Source organism: Schistocerca cancellata, chromosome 7 (genome assembly GCF_023864275.1).
Source record: "Schistocerca cancellata isolate TAMUIC-IGC-003103 chromosome 7, iqSchCanc2.1, whole genome shotgun sequence".
In the NCBI taxonomy this organism is placed as follows: Eukaryota; Metazoa; Arthropoda; class Insecta; order Orthoptera; family Acrididae; genus Schistocerca; species Schistocerca cancellata.
This window is the reverse complement of record NC_064632.1, coordinates 411,446,596-411,465,436: the sequence shown is the minus strand read 5'-3', so window position 1 is coordinate 411,465,436 and position 18,841 is coordinate 411,446,596. Positions and strand designations below refer to the sequence as shown.

General features: G+C 45.5%; 1 protein-coding gene across 1 annotated transcript in view; it reads left to right on the top strand.

Annotated features, from left to right (window-relative positions):
- Positions 1 to 204: 204 nt before the first annotated feature.
- LOC126092802 (tetraspanin-17) overlaps positions 205 to 18,841 on the top strand; it is a gene marked incomplete at its 5' end in the record, with an annotated part of 110,270 nt that continues 91,633 nt past the window's right edge. Inside the window, one exon of the mRNA XM_049908531.1 lies at positions 205 to 346. Coding sequence (XP_049764488.1) covers positions 205 to 346 — 142 coding nt within the window. The remainder of the gene's footprint in view (positions 347 to 18,841) is intronic.

Here is an 18,841-nt window from a genome sequence, read left to right as displayed (position 1 = left end):
CAGTTAAACCCAACCGGTCGCCCCAAATTATCACAACTGTATCTAATTACGTCCAGTTGATGTGATGTGCAAATTATCTACTGCGATCTTATAGTCCAAGAAACCAGGGCAGCACAATCTGCCACAATACTCATCGTTCGCAGCGACTGTACACAAATTTAGCCGCTGTTACTATGTTGCTATGTCTTCTGACGATTGTATTTTTCTGTGTTTTCTGTGTTCCAGCTTCTCGGTCTTAGCATCCTGGCCGTGGGCATTTGGGCGTGGACCGAGAAGGACACCTTCAACAACCTCAGCCGCCTGACCAACATCGCACTCGACCCCGCCTTTGTCCTAATACTCATCGGTGAGTACTTTCTCTGTATTTTTTCCCCCACAGACGCTGTTTAATAGTGCTCTGATTGTTCATTTGACACTTCGGAAATAATTTCCATGACGACTGGAAATGGGATGACCCTACCCTAAAGATATTTAGACCAATGCAAACTCTACTACAGAGCCGGACGGATTATTTCCCTGGTTCAGGTTGCATCGACGCATGGGGCACTATAGGCAGAATACTATGACAAAAAAATTGCGGGCCAGGCATGTAGGATGGGCAAAACGTCAGGCCACCGTATAGGCCAGGAAAGCTGTAGTAGCATTCGTTCTTCGAAAGATCAGTAATGGAATACGTAGTTGCCTGACGACAAATACGAAGGGCTCTAAAACTGCTCCGATGTAGTAGTTACTGTTTACATTTCCCTTTGTACTTTGGAGTCGTGCTCGCAAGTCGTTTTTAATAGTGCTCCCCAGACCATGGTATCTGGCTTTGTCCACTGTGCTGACTATTGCAGAGTGGGGTGCGGTCATCAGGACAGCATCTAATACGACTGCCACCCTTCAGTGTAGAGCAAGATGAAGCGAGTCGCGTTCAAAACGTAACATTTTGTCTCACAGTCCACCAGCGATAGGTTTCGTTGAAATCTGAGGCGCTTGTAATTTCTGTTCAATCGAAGGCTGCAAAATGGGATGGGTGCCACCAGTAGAAGCAAGCAAAAATCGAATTGACGACGCATATGGGTGTGTCGCAGTCGTGAGGTGATATTGTAAAATTATCATCGATGGTTAAATGCTCGGCTTCGTAGATTTCTCTGTAGCTCTTCCGCAAAATGGCATCGAAATCAGTTTCTTCTACTACAATATGCAGAGGGAATGACACCTGTAATGCTGACCTAGACTGCTGTTCCTCAGTAGGAAACTACGTCCATGGCAAGTACCTCTGCTTAGAACTATACATATGCAGAAAAAAAGAAAGGAAAAAAAAGAAAAAAAACTGAGATTTTACTGTACAGGATGATTTAGCTGCGCCCGTATCGTCAGTCATTCCCAGAATTGTGAGAACGGATTCACTAAAGGACATACTGTATATCCCCTTGTTATATTTATATTAATTAGAAAAATGTCGGTATCAAGTATACTTTTTGAAATGAAACTGTGGGGAATTCTACTGCAAGTATTATCTTTAAGAGACGAATACACGCGCGTTACATTCTCTGAAACCCGATTACTATATACATTGAAGAGGGAAAGAAACTGGTATACTTGGGGCTAATATCGTGTACGGCCCCCGCGAGCACGCAGAAGTGCCGCAATACGACGTAGCAAGGACTCGACTAATTTGTGAAGTTGTGCAGGGGGGAATAGACACCATGAATCCTGCATAAACAGGTATAGGCATAAGTATGGTAGCTCCAGGAACACTCTTCTGAGTTTAAACACTTCCGCTGGCCTCCAAATTGACCAGACATGAACATTATTGATCATATCAGGGATACCTTGGAACGTGCTGTTCAGAAGAGATCTCCGCCCACTAGGACTCCTGCGGATTTACGGAAAGCCCTGCACGATTCATGGTGTCAGTTCCCGCCAGTACTACTGCAAACATTAGTCGAGTCCATGCCACGTCGTGTTCGGCACCTCTGCTTGCTCGTGGCGGCTCTCTATGGTGTTAGGCAGATGTACCAGTTTCTTTAGCTCTTCAGTGTAGGAGTGCTGTAATCTCAAGCAATAAACAAACAGTTTTACAATTACTGCTCTTCTTTTTCGTGCCCTTATTCTGTTCTATTCACGGGGTCGACACGTTGATCTGGATCTGGTAATATTAGTCGCAGAGGATGGCCGGATGGCTTTCCTGTCGCCAACCCTTCCCTCTGAAACAAGTCTGTTCACGCGGGACTGCATGAGCGTAGGCATTGTTAGGGAACTGTGTACGTGCTAAAGAGACAATAAAACAAAGTAATTTGACTTATACTGACATTTTCCATTTTTCAACTAAATACACTCCTGGAAATTGAAATAAGAACACCGTGAATTCATTGTCCCAGGAAGGGGAAACTTTATTGACACATTCCTGGGGTCAGATACATCACATGATCAGACTGACAGAACCACAGGCACATAGACACAGGCAACAGAGCATGCACAATGTCGGCACTAGTACAGTGTATATCCACCTTTCGCAGCAATGCAGGCTGCTATTCTCCCATGGAGACGATCGTAGAGATGCTGGATGTAGTCCTGTGGAACGGCTTGCCTTGCCATTTCCACCTGGCGCCTCAGTTGGACCAGCGTTCGTGCTGGACGTGCAGACCGCGTGAGACGACGCTTCATCCAGTCCCAAACATGCTCAATGGGGGACAGATCCGGAGATCTTGCTGGCCAGGGTAGTTGACTTACACCTTCTAGAGCACGTTGGGTGGCACGGGATACATGCGGACGTGCATTGTCCTGTTGGAACAGCAAGTTCCCTTGCCGGTCTAGGAATGGTAGAACGATGGGTTCGATGACGGTTTGGATGTACCGTGCACTATTCAGTGTCCCCTCGACGATCACCAGTGGTGTACGGCCAGTGTAGGAGATCGCTCCCCACACCATGATGCCGGGTGTTGGCCCTGTGTGCCTCGGTCGTATGCAGTCCTGATTGTGGCGCTCACCTGCACGGCGCCAAACACGCATACGACCATCATTGGCACCAAGGCAGAAGCGACTCTCATCGCTGAAGACGACACGTCTCCATTCGTCCCTCCATTCACGCCTGTCGCGACACCACTGGAGGCGGGCTGCACGATGTTGGAGCGTGAGCGGAAGACGGCCTAACGGTGTGCGGGACCGTAGCCCAGCTTCATGGAGACGGTTGCGAATGGTCCTCGCCGATACCCCAGGAGCAACAGTGTCCCTAATTTGCTGGGAAGTGGCGGTGCGGTCCCCTACGGCACTGCGTAGGATCCTACGGTCTTGGCGTGCATCCGTGCGTCGCTGCGGTCCGGTTCCCGGTCGACGGGCACGTGCACCTTCCGCCGACCACTGGCGACAACTTCGATGTACTGTGGAGACCTCACGCCCCACGTGTTGAGCAATTCGGCGGTACGTCCACCCGGCCTCCCGCATGCCCACTATACGCCCTCGCTCAAAGTCCGTCAACTGCACATACGGTTCACGTCCACGCTATCGCGGCATGCTACCAGTGTTAAAGACTGCGATGGAGCTCCGTATGCCACGGCAAACTGGCTGACACTGACGGCGGCGGTGCACAAATGCTGCGCAGCTAGCGCCATTCGACGGCCAACACCGCGGTTCCTGGTGTGTCCGCTGTGCCGTGCGTGTGATCATTGCTTGTACAGCCCTCTCGCAGTGTCCGGAGCAAGTATGGTGGGTCTGACACACCGGTGTCAATGTGTTCTTTTTTCCATTTCCAGGAGTGTAGTATTTGAAATTTATAAGAGACACGTAATCGTATTAGACACATAGTCAGGCTGAACAGATTCCTTCCACATAATTGCACACTCTGGAACAATGCGACGCATTGTTATTGTAATTTTTAACTGTCAATACGAAAAATGCTCGACATTTCAGTCACATCCGTTGCTGGGTACACTCAGAATGAAAGCATTCGTGAAAGTTAAGATGGTGGGCTGGAGCTCCAGTCCGGCACACAGTTTCGGTATGTCTCGAAGCCTCGTGCTATCGCACTGCACGTTCGTGTTCATTTCGCAGCCACTTCCCCACGGTGCCGGAATCCAGTGCGTTAGCTGCTTCGCTGGCCGCAGGTCGTTCCTCTCCGCTGGTTCGGCCCTCACGCGAGAGACTCGTGGTAACAATAAGTGGCCACTGGAGGAGGCGGATAGCGCAGACAGCGAGATTGGGCGGGCACCGTTGGGAAATCCCGGCCATTGCTCACCGGGAATCCACTTGAGCCGCTGTTGAGTTATTGATGGCGGCTGCTGGGGCGGACAGAGCAGCGCTGCCCCGGGACGCTGGATCACTGCAGCCGCACTCCCAATAGTCCCCTCGTAACGCACTCTCAGCGCCATGGGACACACGCGTTGCGTGTAACGTCGCCTGGCTGCTGGCTCGACTAGTCAGGATGCTGCCGCCTCCTCTGTTCGACAGGCATGTTGTACCGGTTTTCCTTTGAGTCAGTTTTCTCTGCCAAGTTTTCTCCTCATCAGGCAGGCTCGAGGGCCGGACTGAAAGGAGCACGGTACGTCCTGGCGTAAAATTGTAGACTCGATGGAGTATATACAGGGTGGAGAAAAATTATGTCACAAAATTTTAACCCTGGATGGCTGATGCCTGTAGGAGCCAAAATTATTACTGTTGTTTAGGTCGACACGCACAATTTTTAAACTACGGAAACTTGGCGCCACGTGCTCCGATTGGCCGCGGGATTTCCCTGTTGCTGGATGCTCTGGACAACGCATGACCGCAAATATTTTGCCTGCCGGAGATGGCGATGTATCCAAGGTGGCCCGCACGCTCGATGGTAGTATGCCAGCCTTCCTCTCTGGGGGCCTGAGGGCGAATCCGCCAGGATCCCGACACATCCATGTAGTTTCATGATAACACGTACCGGGAACAAACCCGTCAACAGCTGTTAGTTCTCGTTCAGAAAGTCTTTTATAAGTCATATCAGCCCTGAAAAGGGCCTTTTTGTAGCTAGGACATTGTTTACTTAAAGCAGGTGCTCGAACTGGCGACTCTCTGATGCGACACAAGCTTGGTAACGTCGAACAGTGTTTTGCCGAACTCTTTCAAAGATTCCTGGCATTGACCTAATGTGATTGGCGGTATGGTGAATGCGTCCATTAATTCCTCTTAGTGGTTCGCATCCAGGAGGGTGAAGTAGAACCTTGAAGAATCCCCACAGGAAAAAGTCCGGTGGCGTGAGGTCTGGTGATCGCGGGGGCCATGTCCTACGAGCACCTCTGCCAATTAGCCGGCCTTCGAAGAGTTCGTTTAAATATCCGCGCATAGCGCGACTGTTATGTGCGGACGCCGCATCGTGCTGCAACTACATGCGTAGCCCTGTGTTCTGGGAAACATCTTCCAGCAGGCCGGGTAAAGTTTCTTGCAAAAAGTGAAGTAATTTGCCCCGGTAAGTCGAGGAGGTAGGCGGACCAGCCCACTCAGATAGCCAACCACAATGCCTGCCCAGATGTTGAGCGAAAATCGTTCCTGGTGTCCGTGGACGTACGTGACGTGAGGATTTCCCCTTGCCCAGTAGTGAACGTTTCGAGTGTTGTGAAGGCCATCCCGATAGAAGGTGCACTAGTCGGTAAACAACACAATGGTGGGGAAGTCGGGATCTCGTGCAGCACGTCGCAGAAACCACCGGGAAAACCCTAGCCTGTGTTCATAGCCCTCCATAGGATTTAGGTTTGGATAGGGTGGAAACTAAATGGATGCTGGCTGTCATCCCTCAAAACCTCCCAGACTAACCGATGAGTGACCCCCATATAGTGTCCAACCACTCGAGTACTTGTCGTTTGTGCTTCCTCGAGGCGCTCGAGAAGAGTCTCTTCAAATGCAGCATCCCGTTATGTTCGAGGTCTTCCAGCATCACCATCACATCCCGCTAACGAGTGTCTCGCCAAGTCGCCAGTGAACTGCTATAAACATACGCGGGTGTGGTTGGCGTCTAGCTGGGTACCATTCCTCATACAACCGTCGAGCTTCACGCACATTACAATTCGCTAGTCCATAAATAAAAACCATACCTCGTTGTTCTTCAAACGAATATTGTGCCGCCATGCTTTCTGTATGACTAAATCGCAGGTCACGTGTCTGTGCTCCGAAGTGAAGCTTACGTATGAATGCCTTTAATGTGAGGCGGAGACTAACAGCCAGACCCTATTCGACACGTGTGCGTATCGCGTTGGGGCAGTGACTGGGCGAGAGATGTTCATATGTGTGAACCGACAACCAAATCTCTGCCCGTCATCCTACGAACGGCAACAAGGAAATCCCTACAGCCAATCGGAGCGCGTGGCGCAAAGTTTCCGTAGTTTAAAAATGGTTCGTTGTCGACCTGCACAACATTAGTAATTTTGGTTCCTACTGGCATCAGCTATTCAGGGTTAAAATTTCGTGACACAATTTTTCTCCACCCTGTATATCTATGGAGTGAGCATAACCTAATGCGCATGTCCTCGACATAAAACCGGGGCTAGTCACGTGATTTTGGGGTAACAGCGAAACCTGAATATTACATATATTCGCCTTGTTTTATAAACGTTTCTTCACGTGTCAGTTTTAGCAACAGCTGTGGTGCAGTATTGTCGTTGCTACAGATGTAAAAAGACGTATGTGAAAGGAGGACCAGTTATTTTTCTTAGGCATGTACAACAGATGTATAACTGTAAATGTCATATTGATATGAGGGACTTCGTATATTGAAAAATATCGAGACACAATATTATAAAGTCTTGTATTGCAAAGGTAATTTCAGCGATTTTGTGGCTGTGTGTGTACGTGACAAGTGCTAAATAAAATATGTGCGGGTTTGGTTGAGTGAACTACCAGTCAGTTGAAACGTCCCCTTAGAACAAATTATACAAGACTGTGCTTAACCTGACAGACTGTGCTTAACCTGACACACAATATTTTTAGCGCAACGCAATCTGACTTCCAATAATCCCTACAAAGGAATGGCCCTGACTAACATTAACCTATACCTTTCATAAATCACTTAGCTCACAAAAATCTTCGTTACTGGAACTACTGCAATACAGCGAGCGCCACTACTGCCAGCTAAATAAAAGATTCAAACTACGGAAGGCACTAACTACTGATAGGCATAGTTAGCAAATGAAAGATTTTAATAGAGAACAAACAATGTATTTACCTTAATATCATCAAAAGTCATAATATATGTAATTTCAAAACTCCGCCATCTCTCTCGTCACATCCACCGCTGCCGGCGGCTCACCTCTAACTGCGCAACGCTACGCGCTGTTCACATCCAGCTGCCGCTGCCCAACACTACAATGGCAGACAACAATGCAAACTAGCCACAGACTGCACACAGCACAGCCAGTGATTTTCGTATAGAGCGCTACGTAACGTTGCCAATAAGAAAACATAAACAGCCTACTTACATAAAGAAAACATAAACAGCCTACTTACACAGTGTATACATACTGATGCTATGTTCATATGCAGATAAAATTTATGCGTGGCAGTCTGATTAATTTCCACCAATTTATGCAAGTTCTCATATCTTTGTGTGTATCTAAGTATTTTTGTATCAGATAGTTTCCTATACAGTGTCATTAATTAGAACAGAGATTCGACAATATGAGTAAAAGCAATAGAAAACGTAAAAATATTATAGTTGGTTCTTACTTCTAATCGCGTCACCGAAAAAAAGTAAATAGAGTGGTAGTTGAGATATGATACTGTAGCGAAAAATCACAGTAGCAATTACTCATTGCTTCTCGAAGTTAACTTCAGTTCCTGCTATCAAATAGTTAAGATGTCTGTAAAACGCGAATACAAAAATGTTTCACGTTACTGCGAATGCTGTACTCAAAGTGTTACAGTGTTTACCACTTCTTGATGCTTATTGCTTTCTAGAGATTAGTAATTAGACGTAACTGGTGTACTATTAAAGTGCAAGAGTGTGAGAAGACAATGTTAGAACCGCCGAACAATAATAACACGGTAGTCAATCTTCTTACAGAATGTTGCAGTCGCTGTATTTTCCTGCTGTTTATCGTAAGTGCTAGGATATGAGGAATAGACTGTAAACCAACTAAGCATTCAATCATCCGTTTAGTGTGACTCACGCATTAGATTATCACGATTTCAATTATTATTGAACGGTTGTATATTTGGGCAGACTAGCTTCAGTACTTAATGTCAGTTGCGTTGCGGAGTAAGACTATTTACTATTGATTGGCTGTGAGGACACTTGTGGCTTCTCTTAAAAAATACTTTCAGTTAAGGTACTTGCACATTAACTTGCCTTTGCTGTTTGAATGTTTTTGAATTGTTGTAAATGCTACATTCTGCAGATAAAGGCCAACACTCATAATTGTTTCGAAAATAATTTCGACAAATTATGGATGTAATGTGTGGCTGAGTAATGACTACCACATTTGCAATCCAATTGCCGTAGGTTTTACTATGGCAATACTATTCAGTTAAATTCTACAGAAGTGTCGGGACAAAATATAATGTTTTTCAAATATTATTTTTTTTTTCTAAACACTGCAAAACGTGTAATAAACTGAGGTACGCTTTACACGCCCTATGCTAGAGGCTTATCAGCTACCCGTTCCCCACTTCGTCTCCGCTCGTTTAGTTTCGATGTTTTTAGTTTTCATATTTCGAGGTCCTGATTTTATTAGTATGTGGTATTAACGAGAGAAGCGCAGTGCTCATTATCAGCTTGAAATGACAACGAAACAAATCGTATCGATGCGACTCATCCATGATAAACAGAGAAGTAAATGTATTTTAATGTGAAATCATGACTAGCGGACATTAAAAATACAGCAACAAAACAGATGTCCTCAAAGAGTGTACTGCATGAGAGGGTGAAAAAAAAAATTAAAAATAAAATAAAATTTGCCTGCGCTAAATTTAACATTCAGAAATTAGGTACCAGGTACGGCAAATCAAAAGGGCCAGGCATTTAAAGTATGTCTGTGAGATTATAGAACCAACAGTGTTAAAAACTGTTTTCGTTCATTAAAAACTCAAAAGAAAATACGGGAGAACGTATGACACCCACAACAAAACATGAGTGGCCATTACAATACGGTGATAAAACCAGGAGCTCAGTACGCGAGTGAAATTTTGTTTTCAACAGGTGAGGCGATCTGCAAAACATGCTGACGAAAGAACAAAGGAGTCTGATGAAAATTCTTGATGCAGAAAGAAAGGAGGACGGATACGGACTGAAATCCCATATACCAACATTGAAACAAACCTGGGAGCACAGATTAAAAATTTTAAGAACATGTTCAAAGATTCTCAACGACGAGGCGTACACATAAGACATTGACAATCAAAAGTATCCGGACAGCCCTGTGTAATGCGAAATTGACCTCAATGTGTCACTAGAGGCGGATTCAGGTGTTTGAAAGGAGGCAGAGTGTATTGCGTTGTCAATAAAGAAACAGCTTCAGGAGAATGGGGAGAATTGGGTCTGTTAGGAGAGCTCAATGGCGTTGAACATGGACCAGTTTTCTGGATGTCACCTGAATGAAAAATTTATCAGCACCCTAAGAGAAAGCGTAGGTAGAATAAGTGGAAGTAGGGGGACAGAAATCTGTCCAGTCAAAAGTTCAGGTTAAAACAATGAGGAACCAAAGTGACTGAAGAAAGAAAAATAGTCTGCAGAGAGAGAATGAAAGCCATTTGGGAGATCATGAAACAAATGTAAGAGCGCTGCGTTAGCCAACATGGTTCATGCATAAATAATAATAATAATACCTAAAATTAGCGTTGCATTTAGAAATCTCTTTGCCCGATCTTATTTTCGGCAAATCCATGGACTGTGTCATGACAGTTAATCCTTTGTACGATCACCTTCAATTGTGAGTACACATAATTTGGCAAGTCTTTCTTTGCATAACAGTAGTCCAGAGATAATATTTATTTTTTTAAAAACAGAAAATGATGTTTACACAGAACAGTTAGATACCACTATCGATAGGTGCTTTCTAACAAGGGAACCTCCCCATCGCACTCCCCTCAGATTTAGTTATAAGATGGCACAGTGGATAGGCCTTGAAAACCTGAACACAGATCAATCGAGAAAACAGGAAGAAGTTGTGTGGAACTATGAAAAAAAGTAGTAAAATATACAAACTGAGTAGTCCATGCGCACGATAGGCATCATCAAAGAAAATGTAAGATCAGGAGCGCCGTGGTTCCGTGGTTAGCGTGAGTAACTGCGGTACGAGAGGTCCTTGGTTCAAGTCTTCCCTCGAGTGAAAATTTTACTTTCTTTATTTTCGCAAAGTTATGATCTGTCCGTTCGTTCATTGACGTCTCTGTTCACTGCAATAAGTTTAGTGTCTGTGTTTTGCGACCGCACCGCAAAACCGTGCGATTAGTAGACGAAAGGGGAACCGAAAACATTTGATCGCAAGGTCATACGTCAACCGATTCCTCGACGGGAAAACACGTCTGATATATTCTATATGACACTGGTGACGGCATGTGTGTCACGTGACAGGAATATGTTGTCGACCCACCTAACTTGTACACTTAGCGAATGGTTAAAAAGATTCTTGTACCTTGCCCGATTTAGGTTTCCTTGTGGATGTGATAATCACTCCCAAAAAAGTGATGAAAACATAAGAGTTTGTCACATAAACTGAAAATAAAAAATTAAACTTTTCACGCGAGGGAAGACTTGAACCTAGGACCTCTTGTTCCGTAGCTGCTCTCGCTAACCACGGGACCACGGCGCTCCTTGACTCCGAGTTTCCTTGATGTTGCCTATGTTCGCATGGACTACTCAGTTTGTATGTTTTACTAATTTTTTTCATAGTTCCACAAAACTTCTTCCTGTTTTCTCGATTGATCTGTGTTCACTTTTTCAAGGCCTATCCACTGTGCCATCTTATAACTAAATCTGAGGGGGGTGCGATGGGGAGGTTCCCTTGTAAGTACGACCATGAAATTTGGATATAATTCGTGTAGTACTTTTTCCTGGAACGACGACAAAAGGTTCAGTGGGGTTAGTAGAATAATAGCTAACACGGACAATAATGACAACTGGCAGACAATGCAAATGTCATTATGTGCACGAATCGATGCGAAACAGAATTAAACAACAGTTGCGACCAAGCGACATTAACAGTCGTTCTGACTGAACTCGTCAATTAGCCAAATGTGATGCCGAGAGTTCTGCTCGCTTGTCTTCCATTGTTTCAAATTGCATGTAATTCTTTTTTCTTTTCCTTGTGCGACGAAATATTCCGGAAATAGAAGCGCCGATCGAAGTCTCTCGGCGCCCTTTGCGTGAATTCAGCTGTGTGTGTCTCTACAGCGGCAGTTCCTTTAGGACAGGGGCGGCCAAGATTTTGACTTATGGGCCTTGCCGGGGTACGAGTGCTGAAGTGCTCAGCCCCACTTAACATTTCCCCAACCGCCACGCCATGCTGTTTGAGCGCGAGAGGGTAAAACTGCGAACAAGCCGCATTCAAATGGCAGCGCAGTCGCCCTGTCTACTATTTGGTTTTACATTTCACATTTCCCAACAATATAGATTACAAACAAAGATATTTTCAGTATTATTTAATTATTGTAGGCATACTGAAGACATAATATAATTTTTATCTGGTCCAAACTGTTGGCATACGCTCAGGCACAGACAATTTCAAAGACATTTGCACTCAAGTTGACACGTATTCGTGACGTATATACACTCCTGGAAATTGAAATAAGAACACCGTGAATTCATTGTCCCAGGAAGGGGAAACTTTATTGACACATTCCTGGGGTCAGATACATCACATGATCACACTGACAGAACCACAGGCACATAGACACAGGCAACAGAGCATGCACAATGTCGGCACTAGTACAGTGTATATCCACCTTTCGCAGCAATGCAGGCTGCTATTCTCCCATGGAGACGATCGTAGAGATGCTGGATGTAGTCCTGTGGAACGGCTTGCCATGCCATTTCCACCTGGCGCCTCAGTTGGACCAGCGTTCGTGCTGGACGTGCAGACCGCGTGAGACGACACTTCATCCAGTCCCAAACATGCTCAATGGGGGACAGATCCGGAGATCTTGCTGGCCAGGGTAGTTGACTTACACCTTCTAGAGCACGTTGGGTGGCACGGGATACATGCGGACGTGCATTGTCCTGTTGGAACAGCAAGTTCCCTTGCCGGTCTGGGAATGGTAGAACGATGGGTTCGATGACGGTTTGGATGTACCGTGCACTATTCAGTGTCCCCTCGACGATCACCAGTGGTGTACGGCCACTGTAGGAGATCGCTCCCCACACCATGATGCCGGGTGTTGGCCCTGTGTGCCTCGGTCGTATGCAGTCCTGATTGTGGCGCTCACCTGCACGGCGCCAAACACGCATACGACCATCATTGGCACCAAGGCAGAAGCGACTCTCATCGCTGAAGACGACACGTCTCCATTCGTCCTTCCATTCACGCCTGTCGCGACACCACTGGAGGCGGGCTGCACGATGTTGGGGCGTGAGCGGAAGACGGCCTAACGGTGTGCGGGACCGTAGCCCAGCTTCATGGAGACGGTTGCGAATGGTTCTCGCCGATACCCCAGGAGCAACAGTGTCCCTAATTTGCTGGGAAGTGGCGGTGCGGTCCCCTACGGCACTGCGTAGGATCCTACGGTCTTGGCTTGCATCCGTGCGTCGCTGCGGTCCGGTCCCAGGTCGACGGGCACGTGCACCTTCCGCCGACCACTGGCGACAACATCGATGTACTGTGGAGACCTCACGCCCCACGTGTTGAGCAATTCGGCGGTACGTCCACCCGGCCTCCCGCATGCCCACTATACGCCCTCGCTCAAAGTCCGTCAACTGCACATACGGTTCACGTCCACGCTGTCGCGGCATGCTACCAGTGTTAAAGACTGCGATGGAGCTCCGTATGCCACGGCAAACTGGCTGACACTGACGGCGGCGGTGCACAAATGCTGCGCAGCTAGCGCCATTCGACGGCCAACACCGCGGTTCCTGGTGTGGCCGCTGTGCCGTGCGTGTGATCATTGCTTGTACAGCCCTCTCGCAGTGTCCGGAGCAAGTATGGTGGGTCTGACACACCGGTGTCAATGTGTTCTTTTTTCCATTTCCAGGAGTGTAGTTTCATAATCGAAAAAAGGTCTTTCACACAAATGTGTCGATCGAAGTATTGTAGCACTTTAGCAACCTCATTATGGAGACTTGGAAACTACCTGAGGAAAGGAGTGTCGACGTCCTGCTCAGTTTTAACGTAAAAAGATTTGTCATTGAAACTGGAATTACCTTGCAGGTCAGTCAGTTACATCATCATATGCACAGGGACGCTTTCAACTGAAATGGCAAATGATCTCAAGAACAACACATAAACAGATGTAAGATTGACACTGTCCTCCAAATCTTTATAAAACTATCCTTGTTACTCTTTCAAGGCTGCAATGAATTCTTAAAACTTCGCGTTGTCTTTAACGGCAGTGAGCTTGGGGTAGTGGACTGTCCTTGTCAGAATGTGTGTCCCTTCTAAAACACGATTTTCTTTTTAAACACATTCCCATCAAATCAGAAAGTAGTTACCTTACAGTGTCTTACTCTGGCAGTGTGAATCAAGTCCACTTAGAATGCGAAGTCTGCAATCAGTTCCAGATGTTCTACTTTTCGTTTTTACACTCCTTTTTCTTTCGTAAAGTCAACAAAAACAAGTTTTAAATCGAAAATTCGTTCTAGGCATGCTCTTGACTTAAACAGCTTACATTGCAGTAGTATATAAAGTCTCCATACTCTTCGTTCAGTTTCCTGAAAACGGTTGCAACTGACAATGGACTAATGCGCGCGACTACAGAAATTTTACTATTCGTGCGACCAGTTTCTTCACGTCCTCCAGCCCTGCAAATTTAACACAGAGTGCTTTATATGTACAGAACAGCCGGCCGAAGTGGCCGTGCGGTTAAAGGCGCTGCAGTCTGGAACCGCAAGACCGCTACGGTCGCAGGTTCGAATCCTGTCTCGGGCATGGATGTTTGTGTTGTCCTTAGGTTAGTTAGGTTTAACTAGTTCTAAGTTCTAGGGGACTAATGACCTCAGCAGTTGAGCCCCATAGTGCTCAGAGCCATTTGAACCATTTTTGTACAGAACAACGAATCCCGTCTGTCGATCGTTGTAATATTTTGCTGCTTCATTGTCAACTAAATCATCAAATTCTTTCTGCGTGGTACTGTAACGTGTTTTCGTAACAAGTATGCAGTACCTGTCGTTATGGGAACTGGGAATTCTTGTCTGCTGTCATTCCTATTTATTTTAAACGATAGCGACGATATATCGCTAGACTACCTATTTTTGTGTAAACAGCAATTGGACCTGTAAACGTCCTTCATACCACGAACGTATAGCAAAGATTAAACAGAGCTGACAGTACGGGTCTGCTGCACTCGGAGAATTGTGCAGACCGAAAAATGCCGAATCGCAATGATACGTGAAATGTCCCGCTGTTCCGGGTGCTTCTGAGAAGGTCCTAGCAAAGCCGAATGACCGGCAAGACCTTGGCCTGCCCGCGGGCCGCACATGCTGCACGCGTGAAGTTTAGTATGCCATGGCCAGCCCAGCTTTAGGGCCTCACCGCACGGGCACACCACAGCAGTCGGTACAAGACGCTAGCAGAGATATCAGAGTCATTTCTTCGGCTTGCGTGCGGTATTGAAATAGATATAGAAGAGCTAGTAGATTTGTGAGGGACACGGAAATATACTCACGAGGGAATCTCCCCATCGCACCCCCCTCATATTTAGTTATAAGTTGGCACAGTGGATAGGCCTTGAAAAACTGAACACAGATCAATCGAGAAAACAGGAAGAAGTTGTGTGGAACTATGAAAAAAATAAGCAAAATATACAAACTGAGTAGTCCATGCGCATGAGAAGCAACTTCATGGACAGCGTAGGCTCAGGAGCGCCGTGGTCCCGTGGTTAGCGTGAGCAGCTGCGGAACGAGAGGTCCTAGGTTCAAGTCTTCCTTCGAGTGATAAATTTACTTCTTTTTTTTTCGCAAAGTTATGATCTGTCCGTTCGTTCATTGACGTCTGTGTTCACTGTAATAAGTTTAGTGTCTGTGTTTTGCGACCGCACCGCAAAACCGTGCGATTAGTAGACGAAAGGACGTGCCTCTCCAATGGGAACCGATAACATTTGATAGCAGGGTCATAAGTCAACCGATTCCTCCACAGGAAAACACGTCTGATATATTCTATACGACACTGGTAACGGCATGTGCGTCACATAATTGTCTGAAAATAAAAAATTAAAATTTTCACTCGAGGGAAGATTTGAACCAGGGACCTTTCGTTCTGCAGATGCTCACGCTAACCACGAGACCACGGCGCTCCTGAACCCAGGTTGTCCTTGATGTTGCCTATGTTGCACATGGACTACTCAGTTAGTATATTTTGCTTATTTTTTTCATAGTTCCACACAACTTCTTCCTGTTTTCTCGATTGATCTGTGTTCAATTTTTCAAGGCCTATCCACTGCGCCAACTTTAACTAAATCTGAGGGGGATGCGATGGGGAGGTTCCCTTGTCAGTAACATTGAAAGTAGCGCGCCCAGGGGCAAGAAAGGTACAAACGCGAAACTTTGCAGATAAGTACAGTGAAATCCTAAATGCTCGTGATCCACTTTTGATTCCAACACCCATGAGCACAGACCCTGCAATGGCGCTGCAGTCAGGCGGGGGGACGTTATTTAAACGGCGTATAGTGGACGCATCATGAACGTGACGACGACGAGCAGGACGTTAAGAGGCGCAGAATGACAGGCAGACGTGTTAGACGACATCTATCACACTTAAGCAAGTTTGTGCAGGATCCAGTCATCGACATTAAAAATGCACGCTGGTCGACACGCCGTGTGGCTCATCAGGTGTTCCTTCAGATGATGTTGGGACTTATCGACACGAGATGGCATCCACGCACGACTTACAGAGTCTGGAACGACCAGGAAGTCGGCAAACAAGAGGATCGAAGAATCGTACGATAAGCGACCAAGATTCCTACAGTGACTCGCTCCACGATAGTAGCAGATGTGCCGGCGCCATTTGTTCCACAAACCATTTCCAGACGCCTTGCAGATGCGAATTAGCAATCCAAACGCCCTTGTCGTTTACGGCCGTTACCACCGAGACACTGGTGACTCCGTCTACAATGATGCCAAGCCAGAACTACGTGGACTGCCGCAGATTGGCAAAACATTGTGTTTAGTGATGAATCCCGATTCGGATGATAAACGCATACTGGTACAGAGACAGCCTGGTGAACGGAGCAGATCCTTACATGCTGCGCGCGCCAGACTGCCCGCACAACCAGCTTAAAGGAACCACACCCTGCCTATCTAACCCATGTTAATTTAGGCAAGTATTTGACCCATTTCTGAAAAAAACTATTTGATGCAGGATCTTAATATTTTTATTGTATGTTACGTGATGCTAATAGAGTCAACTGTACTAAAATCTACTTTATCCATTTTATAGTTTTTAAGAAATACTTTTTTAAATTTATTAACAAATAATATTAAGTTTTTCTGCAGAAAATATTTTTTGTGAACATCCTAATGGGGGAATATTAATGAATGTAGTACCAGAGGTGGCTTTTTATGATATGCAGAGTCTCTGAAAATTTCATTCATTTATCTATGATAGTTTCTGATATAATGGGGCATATGTACTGAAAATTTTAGTTTGTGGGAAATTGACTTTAAAGAAAAAACTTTTGAAGTTTGTTACTTACAGTTAATTAAAACTTTCCTGCTGTATATGATGGCCCTTCTTTGGCCTCTATCAGGTATTCCAGCTTCTTTTTCATGTTCCTCGATGTTTGTCTTTCTTTCTTGGCCATATTAGATGCAGAGCTGTTTGCATCGGCTAACCTCATTTTATCCCAATATTGCTGCCCAGTGATCATATTTTCACCGGGATTAATTCCCAGATTTTTCAGTACCCAACACTTTCCAATATTACCACAACTGAATGTAATAACAGCATCATTAACTCCTAGTTTCATTTTATGCATGCCTACAAATACAGTTTTAGGAGGGCAGTTCCAAATTATCCTGTTGAAACATTCATTTGGGCTCTGTGCCTGCCTATGCAGACATTTACTTAGAAGGTCAGGATGAGCCAAGTCTCTGAAAATAGGTTTAATTGCTGTAATAACAGCAACAGGAAGAGAATGCTGTTGAGAATAAGATTCTCCAGTTGCCTGAGCCCTATTGTATTTGCACCACGAATTTTCTCTTGATAGACTCAATCCATGACATGGCTTATCATCAGTAGATGACTTACGGAAGAATATGGCCCAAACATCTTTCTTTATTGCCTCCAGGTTTTCTTCATTTCTCCTAATTGCCTGCCCATAGTATACCTGCAAGATTCCTGTTTTAGTTAACTGACCTTGTACGGTCAACAATTTTCCATCTTCTAATTTTTTTCCTCTCATATCAACAGTTAGTTTTCTCAGCCTTGTTCCCAAACGTTTTTGAACATGGCCTACACGTTCTATTTTGCTAATAATGGCATCTCCATATGGCTTAGAGTTCACCACATAGTTGTCTGCCTTACTGTCACCATCGCCCAAATATTTGGTGTACTGTACGCCTCTTGTTTCTACAGAACGATGAAATATTTGTTGTACTCCATGAACTTCCATACCACAACTTGTTCTTCCTCTAAAATTAGCCACAAAGTTGTGTTCTTTATGTTCATTGACTTAACAACATTTGCAATATTTAGACATTATCTCCACATCTAACACTTTACCGGTGTCTACACTAATGACAGTCACTACTCCATTCAGAGAAGTTTGTCCTCTTTTCTGCCAACTTCCATCAAGTGCAATATCCGAACATCCATCATTTTCTTCCACTGCTTCCCTAGCAGCCAGTTTCATGCTTTCCTCACTGACCTCACATAAATCTTTCTCTAATATTGCAGTCAATTTTTCAAATTAATTTGGTGGTTGATCACTGAACAAAATGTTCTCCCTGCAGCCATACCCTTGCCAATGGATCCTAAGGCATAAACTAATCTAGTATTGATTTCATATGGGCCACTTGCATCTTGTTTTGAAGAACTCATAAATGAAATCACAGCTGAGAATTTAGTGCAAATTAAATCCAAAGCAATTGCTAGGCCTTTTCTCCCACTGGCACTCTCACAAATTTTCACTCTCTGTGATTCACCACACTGTCTACGTTGTACAAATTTAGAAATTACATCTGATAATACACTCCTGGAAATTGAAATAAGAACACCATGAATTCATTGTCCCAGGAAGGGGAAACTTTATTGACACATTCCTGGGGTCAGATACATCACATGATCACACTGACAGAACCACAGGCACATAGACACAGGCAACAGAGCATGCACAATGTCGGCACTAGTACAGTGTATATCCACCTTTCGCAGCAATGCAGGCTGCTATTCTCCCATGGAGACGATCGTAGAGATGCTGGATGTAGTCCTGTGGAACGGCTTGCCATGCCATTTCCACCTGGCGCCTCAGTTGGACCAGCGTTCGTGCTGGACGTGCAGACCGCGTGAGACGACGCTTCATCCAGTCCCAAACATGCTCAATGGGGGACAGATCCGGAGATCTTGCTGGCCAGGGTAGTTGACTTACACCTTCTAGAGCACGTTGGGTGGCACGGGATACATGCGGATGTGCATTGTCCTGTTGGAACAGCAAGTTCCCTTGCCGGTCTAGGAATGGTAGAACGATGGGTTCGATGACGGTTTGGATGTACCGTGCACTATTCAGTGTCCCCTCGACGATCACCAGTGGTGTACGGCCA